Here is an 11,280-nt window from a genome sequence, read left to right on the forward strand (position 1 = left end):
AGAGTGGCCTCAGAGCTGCAGGGCTGACGCTTGGCAGGACCCGGACCCGGACTCCTCCCCACCCCGTGGTGGGGGAGGGAGGCAGAGGCACCGCCCTGGGGCTGTAGTTTCCCACACTCCAGTCCAGAGAAAACCGTGGCGGGATGGGTCTGGCAAAACTGTTGATGGTGGGGTGGGAGGGATGGAGAAGGAAGTGGAGGGGAAAAGATTTAAATAGAAAAGGACTACAATCTTCGCTGTGTGTCAATGCACTGGGATTGGGCATGAGTAGGAGTGGGGTTAGGGGCAGCAGGGGTTGTGCTGCCTGGGAGGGGGGAGTCGTCCTGGCCAGGTGGGGAGACCCTGGGGCTGGACAAGCTCCAGGTTCTGCAGCTGCGTGGGGGAGCCCCAGGGAGCCTGCTTCTCTGGGGCTCCGAGCTCAGGCTGCAACAGATGAGGGCACTCCCCGCTTTGAGCAGAGGGGCAGGGGCTGGGCCAGAGGACAGAAGTGGGGAATCTCCCTTGTAGCAGCCAACAGGGGGGATAGAACATGGTATAGTAGATTCCCTGCTCTTCATATGGACCAGAAAGCTTTTGAGGGGGAAGGAGAGAGAGTAAGCCCTCTCTTTCAGGAACTGGAGGGATGATGCTTCAGACATGCGCAGGCAGGATTTTGCTGCAAAAACCCGACCCTAGCACCGGGACCTCTACAGCTCCAAAAATGGATGAAGTAGTAAAGGGCTGCAGCCACCAAGGTCTTAGTCTACACTTGTAACATGATCTAAAGTTGAAACCCACCAGTTTTCCTATTAATTTCTTTTCCCTTTATGCAAGGATAAAGTACTTAAGATAATTGCAGGTGTTTATTTCAATGAGTGATGTTTCATATACATGGACATGCTTGGGCCAATATGAGGTTCTGTATTACAGTTCCTTGTTATAACGTGGGATAGATCAGCATTGTAAATGTGTAGTGTGATCATTTTAAATGTATTTAAGTTCAGTCATGGCAAAACAAAAACTTAAGCCAACTCCATTTGTCCCCAGTAAGGACCAAAACTGTATTATTTAAAACAATGTTTAGTTATCCAAGTATCAGTACAGAAATCTCTAAAATATCTAATACAGTGGTTCTGAATGTTTTTTATACCAGGACCCATTTGTAAACATTGAAGGCCAGTCCCAACCCCGTGCCCCTTGCTCCCAATCCACTTCCCCAGCCCTGCAGTATGTGGGGTAGGGGGTGGGTGTGTAACGCATGGGTGGCCCCAAACAGCCCCTTGCAGGCTGGACCTCTGACAGCCTGCAAGAGACAAGCCATGGTTTCCCATGTTTTTCTCCATTTTTAAAGTTCGTTTGCGACCCTTTCATATATTCTTGCAACCCATGGGTTGAGAAACACTGATCTAATATAAAGTAAGTATTTTGTTATCAGAAGCCTCAACAGCAGCCAAAAATAGAAAGCCCACAAATTCCAAAAACATTCAACACTAGAAACATGAGAAAACTCTCTTGTAATTTGGGCTTTATAAAGGAAATGACTTCTCAGCTCAGCTGTAGTTAGTGCAGTGCTTCCATTGGCCTTCAGAAGTGCTACCATCCCAGTCTTATTTTTAGTTGCTAAAGTCTGAAATGGCTGAAGATGTACTGTAGAAAACTGTACTAATTACAGATATTCTCACCAAGGAATTAATTCAAAGGCCAGTAAAATCCATGGAAAGATTCCATTAATTTCAGGAAGCATGAATCAAGTTGTAAAGCCATAAAAACAATTATCTAGGGGATGTTGATGAAGGCTACAAATGAATGACAGAAAAGTATAGCTTTTCTAGATGAGCTGGGGAAGTGGTAAATTAGGGGATGCATAGATCTGGAATTCCATCTAAATAATGTTAGAGAAAAGCCATATTTTTGCATAATAAGGCTATGATTCTACAAGACCCCTAAAGACTTGGGGTTAGAGCCACAAAGGGACTTTGTTGTAACATTTAAAATCATGCAGCTCCAGCAGTAGATTATGCAACCCTGCATTTGGCACTTCAGAATAGAGTTCACTACACCCAACATGCTGTCCTCTCCCAGGACTCTAGATTGTACAAAATATAGAAACAGCCCTTACAGGAAATACTGGAATCCAGTATTCTTTTCCAGAGTGTGACTAATCATTAAATTAGATAATCATTCTCCTTCTCTTTGGCCTAAAAAATCTTACATTTTTTGCCGCACATTGGCATAGCTTCAGCAGGGGGAGTGAGATAGAGAGTGCCTTCACCTACAGGCCTGGTAGGTGGGAAGTTGGTTTTGAAGGTGGGAAAAGACAAAGGAGCACAAGGAAACCCATCTGCTAAACTATTTCAGCTATTACTGAAGTACTGTAGCTAGTTACTGAACTTGTGTGTAAAAAAGGTATATCATCATAAACTCTTCCTCCTGCAGGTGTGTTTAAAAGAGGTGGCCAGAGCCACTGTGTTTTACATGTAAATCAGCTCTCACTCTTCAGAGTATACCTACTCCACCTCTCAAGTAACATAGGCAAAGGAATGCCTATTTAAGGATTCCAACCAAGTATAGGCATGAGGTTAGGGCACCTATACACGTGCAGGGAGGCTGCTATGAGTAGACTCAATTAATCAAGTCTTCTGAAGCGTGGTAATTATCATGCTCCAGCAGACTCCAGCATCACATGTATCGGCATCCACACGCTGAAAAATGGTTGGAGTGCTTTAACTAAAGCTCGTCAAATGAGCTTCAGTTAAAACGCCCCCCGCTACCATTTTTCAGTGTAGGGGCACTGATTCATATGATGCTCTGGGCACTTTAATTAGAGTGGATCTTAGAGCCTCTCTAATTAAAGCATCCCCTGCCCCCAGTCCTTTAGCATGTCTATAAGTGCCTGACATACCAAGATAGAGGCACTTCAAGGTATGCACAGAAACAGACCTTTAGAATAATAGAATCATAGAAAAGTAGGACTGGGAGGGACTTCTGGAAGTCTTCCAGTCCAGCCACCTGCTTGAACCAGGGTCATCCCTATCCAAACCACCCTACACAAATCTTTTTCTAACCTGCTAGCAAAGCTACACAATCAGCCCTGTTTTTGTTTGTTTGAATTTTCCATATTTCAAGCCAAAATGGCCAAAACAATTCCAAATCCATGACTTAGTAGAGCCACTTATGGTTCTGGGCTACTGGCAAACATCCTCCACCTCCACCCCCACCTGGGGCAACAGATATTCCCAAATCCTTTGGCGGGCATCCTATTTGCAGGCCTAAGCCTTGAAGATTGGGGTTCGGATGCCCCTGAGTTTCGTTTGCCCTTAGCCCTAAGGCCCCAGGAGCAAGCTAGGGAGGAGTCTCCCATTTCCATTAAGTGGCCATTAAGCCAAGGTTAACTATGCATTACCTACACTGGTACTAGTATTTCCCCTAGGTAAGCATAAACTATGCTTGATCTGAGCCTTCAAGCCCAGGTACACAACCACAAGTTTTAGCACCTGAACCTGCTGTAGGTAAATCAAGGGGACAGCAGTGGCCAATGTCCTGCTATAGATGGCTTTTGGTAAGGTGCCTTCTTACTGAAAACATAGGTGCCTAAGGAGCCTAACAATGGGGCTTTTTCAGAACTGTAGTCTTGGATTTAGGCACCTATTAACTCCCAATTCAGGTGCCTAAGCCCTTTTCTGGATTTGGGCCTCAATTACTATGTATGACATTAGTAGAAATTTTCAGTGAGATTAAACATGTTTAATATGAATGGGAAATTATAATTTAAGATTTTAAAATGTATAAATAGTGGAAGAAATTAAGAACTATGTGTTTTTTGTAGGATATTCAGCTGCAGTCTCTAGACCTTAATCGCATCATCAAGCTGCTTGAAGATCCAAACTCAGTAAGCACAGCCTGGGGGAATATATTTATAATACATTTTTATTGCATTTGATAATTAATAAGGTTAAATAAAACACTTGCTCTGCTTCGTTATACAGGCAAAAGTAAGCTAGTCAACCTTGAGCTTCAGTGATTAGGACTACAAGCTATGGAACTGGAAGAATTACCCTGGTAGAATTACAGAATAAGACTTTCTTTAAACGTCTTTTTGCTGTAAGGAAGTAAATGTGCCCATAAGAATTTATGATTAAATACTATATCAATAAATATGTACCTTTTGCAAAAAGTTACTGTAACTATACATTTATAAAGAATTGAGAAATGGCTATCCTGGCTGGCTACCTGAAACCCACCACTAAGGAACAATTACATCTAGAATATAATTGCCCATATTAACTGCTAACAGTTCTCTAGGGTTTGAACTGAAGGAGAGAATAAAGCTCGGGAGTCAAAAACAAATGCGTTCAAACAGAGGCACAGAAAAGCACCAGCAATTATGTCATGGACTCAATAGACTCTTTTGCAGACTGTGAGAAAGTTGGACGTGTTTATGACTAGGTACAAGAGTAAAAAGTTGCAAAAACTGAATCATTTATAACTTTTAAGCAGGAGCTTAATTCATCAAAATATTAGGTTTTGGATTGATACTCAAAGGAAAACCACTCTCTTTTTCCCTTTTGATATACATCAGGAGTAAGCTGTACATGATTTACATAAGATACCTTGAGTAAAATTGTGTGATACACCTTTTAGAAGTGCAGCATGCATGCATGATGCAGGAGGAAGAAAGCTTGCAGAATTCTGACTTACCAAACAGCCCTGATAGTGCAGCTCTCTAAGGCAATCTAAATTTTACAGGAGCTTCATGTGGAGCCAGAGGTATCCAGAATGGTGAGAGGAACACACTATGATTCTGCAACTGCTTTACCCTTAATCCAGGAGTGGGCAATAATTTTGGTGTCCTCTTATGGACTGCATCTGCCCCCTCCACCCCTGAGCTGTAGCATGCCCTGATTCTTTTTTCTCCCCCCTCTCCCTCCCTCAAGCTGTAGCATGCCTGTTCCCCATTCTGTCTCTCTCTCTTTCCTTCTTCCCCCTTCTTTCTCTCCATCTCTCTCCCAGCCCCTCACCTCTTTCCCTCCCTGAACCTCTCTCCCTTCCCACCTTTCTTCCCAACTGCCCCCCCAAGCGGTAGCATACCTTCATGCCCTCTCTCTTCCCCCACTTCCTGGAGCTCTACCATACCCCAGTCCCATCTCTCTCTCTCTTTCTTCCCCATTGCCCCCCACAGCATTGCTGTAGCATGCCCCAATCTTCATCTCCACCCAGATCCTGTCAGCCCCATCTGCCCAACGCAGTGGATGCAGCCCAGGGTGGGCACCAGCATCAACTGTGGATGCACCCAGCAGGTTCTGGATGGGGACTGTGGCATCCGCCTGGTTCCACAGTTGATGCCATGTGTCTGTGCTGGAGGAAGCAGTCCTGCCCACCTGCCCTATGCAGCAGAAGCCATCTTGCCTAGAGCCAGAGCCAGTGACCACCTGCAGGCCAGATCCCGTGAGTTGGTAGCTGCTCACAGCTGGATACAATCAGTTGGCATGCTGAATTCAGCACATGGGCCATGTTTTGCCCAGCTCTGCCTTAATTCCTAACCCAGCACAACCTGTTTACTAGGATTTGTGAGGGGCTCTGCATAAGATGGTTACACAGAGCATGTCTTGGGAAATTCTCAACAACAAAAAGGAGCTGGAAGGCTATAGCAATGAAGAAAATCTCTCCCAAAATGTTGACAACTCTGATGGAAGCTTGCTTCTTGAAAAAAGACTTGTGAGGAAATTTGAGAATTAGGTGTCTTGGTGTGGGAGGAATAACTTCCACAGGATTACAGCTAATGGGAACTGCAATGGCAAATCAGAGGATGAGGCCATTCAACCCTCTATCCTCCCAGTAGAAATGGTTTAAGGCAGAAGAAGGTTAAAAAATATTCCTGTTCAGTTGTTCATTTTTATATTAAAGTAATTCCTTCTCGAACCATTCAGGCTGCTAGCCTGTTTCATGAGACATGAAATTTAATTACCTATATAGGACTTTATTCATCAAGCTACTTAAACACGTCCTTAACTTTAAGTGTGTGCATAGTCAAATTGATGGAACTTAATTACTGTACATTGCAGAGCTACAAATATTGCTCATTATTAGGCTATTCGGTATTCTTAGTCCAGCTATACAATATCTAAATTATCTTTTGAGATATTGAGTTCTGTAACTTTGTGTCCCACAAAGCATTATTTCCAAACATTAAGGATATACCTAAATATTGAGACTTTGTGCATAACCTTCTTAATATTCAGTGGGTACGTCTACGCTTGCCATTAGTGCACACGAATAAACTCTAGAGCTTATTATTTGGAGTTTTTTGCTCCCAGGTGCACCGTTTGAACATGCGCCCAGGAGCAATTAACTCCAGAACAATCAACTCCACAGTTTTTTTATGTACAGCATGTGGAACCTGATCAAAGCAGCCCCAGCTGGTGGTGGGCCCCGGGGGTCAGCCTAGGGCTGCTCTGACTGGGCTCAGTGTGCTACGGAGGGATTGGCTGGGACATGAGGCAGCTTCCCCCACTGAAGCATCCTCATGCTCTAGCCAGCCAGGTTAGCATCTATATGTGTGCTGCTGTGCACAGAAAACTCTAGAGCAGGGTACTATTTACAAGTACTACCCTGCTGTGGAATTTATTAGTTTTCTGAACCCTAATAGTGGTGTACATGTAGATACTGAGATTTTTACTGTGGAGCTAATTAGTCAGCTCTACAGTAAATATCTCATGTAGATGCACCCAGTGTTTCCTATTCAGCCATTCATCTTGCGTCTTAATTATTACTAAGGCTGCGCAAAGCTTTGGGTGCTGATTCAATTTGGAGGAGATTCAGCGCGATTCAGTGGCTGAATCTCTGAATCCGAATCAAATTGGGAGACCAGTAAAAAGGTCATAATTGATTTGAAAGTCTGAATCAATTCAGAAAAGATTCGGAGAGCTTTGGAGAGATTAGGAGATTCAGGCAGTCCCTGCCCGCCACTGCAGGAAGGACCTGGATTCTGCCCGTAAGTAGGTGGTTGTGGGGGAGGGGCTGCTGCAGCCCATTGATGGTGCTGGGAGGGAGAGTGGGCAGGGGTCAGGAGTCACTCAGGGGAGCTGGGGAGCAGGCAGGGGATGTGGCCTGGTGGGGGGTCTCCCCATGGTCCCCTCCCCCCTCCTCTAGGCCCCCACCCTGTCCCCTACTTACCAGCGTGGAGTCTGGGTCCAGCTCCCTGTGGCAGCAAGAGGGGACTGCCTGATTCTCTCCGAAGCTGTCCCAGCCCCATCAATAGCTGGCTGGCCTGACCCCAGCATCCCAGCTCTTTAAAAAAACAAACAAACAAAAAAGCCTCGCACTCACCGGATGCTGCAGTGGCCATCAGGGCTTCTGGGGGCTCATGGCAGAGGCCCCCCCCATGTAGCACAGGGCAGTGGGCTGCAGTGGGGATCACCCCCTTGCCTGGCAGCAGCTGGTGAATGTGGGCCTTTTTTTTTTTTTCTTCAAAGAGCTGGGACACAGGCCTGGGTGCGGCAGCCATTGATGGGGGTAGGGGATGGGGCCTGTTTGATTTGGAGATTCGGCGAGTTCAGCAGCAGCCAAATCTCTGAATCAGATTCAGCTGAATCGATTCAAGACAGTGATTTGAATCACTGAATTGAATCAGGATTCCCCAAACTGGCCGAATCCGAAGCAAATACTAGCCACTTTGCACAGGCCTAATTATTACATCCTGTTAGGCTTTGACAAATGCAGTCTGACTGCGCTGATACTTCATCAGAATGCAGTTGCAAAAGTCATTTTTTAGTTTTTCTTTTTTTACTATCCTGCCCCTTTGATTGCATTCCCCCACTGGTTTCCCTTTCTCCTTCTCATCAACAAGGCGGGTTTTCTGTTTCCCATGGAAAAAAGGAGGAAAAAGGGGATTTTCCCCTTTACTAAAGGGAAATGCAGATTTCTCATTTAAGTGGAGAAACCTGTGGATTTTTCAGTTTTGCGCAGAGCTCCAGCCTGCTAAGTGGAGCAGGAGGAGGGCAGTCAGGCAGGGGGCGCCGTGTGCATGTGTGCACATAGACGTGCACATGAGCACTGGGCAGCCTCAAAAGCAGCTCCTGCAGGTAAGTGTGCTGGGGTGGGAATTGAGGTTACCATAGGGAGGGAGGGAAGGAGGGAGTTGGTCAGGGCTGGGGCTGCTGCCCAGCCAGGTGGTGCATGAGCCTTGGGGCCTGGAGCTGCAATGCACAGCTGCAGTGCCCCAGTGGAGAGCAAGATGGGCCCATGGGTAGTTTGTCTGGGGAGTGAAGGGGGCTGGGGCCATCTCTCTTCCGCTGGACGTACTCCCAAAGGGATGAGGGGGGACCTGTACAGGGTGGAGGCAGGCTGCCTCTTGCAGGCTTGAGCTCCCCACCCTGCCGCCCTCCCCCCGGGCTGCCTCAGCCCAGCAAGTGTGACTTGGCATTGCAGGGAGCAGTGGGGCTTCACAGGGAAGTTTGTTGCTGCTGCAAGCTCTGCACTGCCCTGGTTACATATCCCCTACCTGCGTAGCACCAGTGAGGGGCACAATCTTGCATCGCTGCCCCCCTGCTGCCATGTGGGCAGGAGATGCCTCACTAGGGCAGCGTGGAACTCACCGCATCAATAAGCTCCCCCACACAGCCCTGCTCTGCCCTGCCCTTCAACTGTGGAGGCCCCGAGGGAGGGCAGCAAGGCGGGGAGCCTGAGTCCGCAGCGGGCAGCTCGTCCCTGCCCCATGCACAGATCTGAGGGGCATGGGTCCCCCTTGCCCCCCTGGAGTGCACCCAGCAGCAGGGAGCTGGCCCCACCCTGCCCAAGCCTGCAGCAGGCAACCGCAGGGGTGGGGGAGGGAGCCGGGCTCCACTCTGCTGCAGCAGCCACCACCTCCTGCTGGCCCTGTAGCCTTGGTGGCTGAGGAAGGTTGGGGGGGGGGAGTGAGGGACACCAGAAGGGCTGGGGGGGAGTGAGGAACCTTTCATTTTAATCATGAATTTTGGGCGGTTTATCAGAGAATTTGCAATTTTTTTTTATCAGGGAAAACCAAGATCCCTGCTAATCAAACATAAGGTCATAGAATTACAAAAAAGTTAGCCTGGAAGGGATCTCAGGAAGTCCAGTCCAACCCCAGGATCATCCCTGTTTAAGCCACTTCACTCAAGTATTTGTCTGATCTGTTCCTGAAAACGTACAGGAATGAAGATTACTCAGCCTACAATGCTTAGCTACTCTCTTTGTTGCTAGTTTTCATATTCAAGATCTTTGACAAACTATCTATACCTGGCTTATGTTACTGAAATGTTGAAATGATATGAGACTCTTGCCTCTAATGAGCCAGTGATGCCAACACCCATGTCTCACAAGGTAAATGTTCGAACAAGCTTCATGCTTTTTTCATGTTGCCTCTCCTTCTTGGGGTTAGTTGCCTGTAAACATTCAGAAAACTATCCCGTTGTCCCTCTTCCGATCCCTCCTTCAATTCCCATTTGCTTTAGTGCTGGTCCAAGACTTGACAATATGCTTTTTATTGAAAGGTGCAGGGTTATATTGTAATATTACTAGTCTGTGATTGAAAAATTGTCAGTGAAGGCAGAAAAGAAGCAACAAAGGGTCATGGTATAACAGTTACAGTGACAGAAGACATATTTAGAGCAATAACCTGCCAGAAATGAATGAGAATATGTCACATAGTTGCCTGCCATATCAGGAGACTGAACTTGATGACTTGGGAGGGCCTGCCAGTCCTTCTTCCTATGAAGTATAAAATTTCTGAATAAATCTTTGCTATATCAGTGCATCTTTAATTAATATAAATATGACTAACTATAAAATTGAAATGCCATCCCATAATTTTATCCAGTCACTGTATTGATAATGCTGATGCTCTGCTTCACTCATCTGATAGTGTTGTTAACCTACAGTACTGTCCAAGGATTTAATACGGTGGCACCCACACATTCAATAAACAAGTCTGCTAGGTTGAAGAAATGTTCATCTGAAAAATGTTGTTTGATCAGGAAACTGATCCTGCTGCAGAATACTTTCCAGATTTCATATCTAGTGACTGCTTAATCTTTTTCCACTTGCATTTCAATGTAGAAAAGAATACACAAGCTTATTTAAGGTGTAGAGGACGAATGCAATCATAGCTCCTTTTTCCCCCCCCCAGAATAATTTGGAAGAAAAACAGCTGCAAATTCTCCAGAAGGTAGTGACGCACTTCGAGAATGGGCTTGTATCCTTTTTTCTACTCTTTGGAAAAGTAAAGTTCAAATAGGATGTGGTGTTTTGTGCTTGTTAACATTTTAATTTTTCAGCAAAGTGATTTAAGTTTAGCTGGATTTCATGTAGAAAGTCTTCTCTAATAGCAGCTGTGTTCACCTCTGCTTTAATTATTGGCACAGAAAAGGCTTTCAGATGGACACAGCATCCCTAAGGTTGTTTAGGGTGAAAAAAGATTCTTGGATGCTCAGAAGTACCTGCCACAAAGCTTCAAAAGCTCAGTCAGCATGATGTAAAATATGATGACTGCACATCAAACTCAGCACAGACAGGTAGTCTAGTGCGAGAGTGATTAATGTTATGGAAGTGCAGATATCAGCAACAGTGACTGCTGGGCATAAGGTGATATTTTAAAGAAAAACAAATCCAGAATAGCTAGCTAAGATACATTATGAAAATTAACGAGGGTAATCACAAGTAACAGATTTCTAGGAATTGCAGGTGATACTGCAGTGCAAAGATTATTTGTGTTTGGGACCAAGTTTTCAAAGTTGGATGCTTAAAATTAGACACAGTTCTAAATCTACCTCCAGGTAATTGTTGCAGTGCCTCAAATCTAGGAACCATGTTCCAAGAGACTAAGGCATTTAGGATCCCTATAGAGTGAGTGGGGAAACCTAGACACCTTCCATCTGCAATCCAGCAGTAGGCACAAGGATGTGTCTGAACTCTACTCTTCCTTTGAACATAGATATCTGACTCAAAGCTACATATTAAGTGCATATGTTGTTTCAGGATCCAAACCATCCCAAGTGGGAAGCTTACTTGAATCTGTACGTCTAACAGACAGCAAGACTGTCTACAGGATAAAACATAGCACCTTTCCTTTACTCATGTTGCTTTGTAATGAGCTGCATGCATCATATCAGCATCAAACACTTGCTCTGTGGCCATCTAAGGAATCGGGGACTTAAGTGTCCCTAGCACCAGTCTGGATTACAACAGAAAGTAGATGGAAATTTCATAGATTTCATAGATTTCATAGACATTAGGGCTGGAAGGGACCTCGGGAGATCATCGAGTCCAGCGCCCTGCCCAAAGGGC

The 11,280-nt window shown here is 45.6% G+C and overlaps 1 protein-coding gene across 1 annotated transcript in view; it reads left to right on the plus strand.

Moving 5' to 3' along the window:
* Positions 1–3,422: 3,422 nt before the first annotated feature.
* The window catches only part of CFAP69 (cilia and flagella associated protein 69), a 50,886-nt gene continuing 43,028 nt past the window's right edge, over positions 3,423–11,280 (plus strand). The window contains exons 1-3 of the mRNA XM_019530494.1: positions 3,423–3,449; positions 3,806–3,868; positions 10,124–10,189. Coding sequence (XP_019386039.1) covers positions 3,423–3,449; positions 3,806–3,868; positions 10,124–10,189 — 156 coding nt within the window. The remainder of the gene's footprint in view (positions 3,450–3,805; positions 3,869–10,123; positions 10,190–11,280) is intronic.

The sequence above is a fragment of the Crocodylus porosus genome, unplaced genomic scaffold, assembly GCF_001723895.1.
Source record: "Crocodylus porosus isolate Cpor-Errol unplaced genomic scaffold, CroPor_comp1, whole genome shotgun sequence".
Lineage (NCBI taxonomy): Eukaryota > Metazoa > Chordata > Crocodylia > Crocodylidae > Crocodylus > Crocodylus porosus.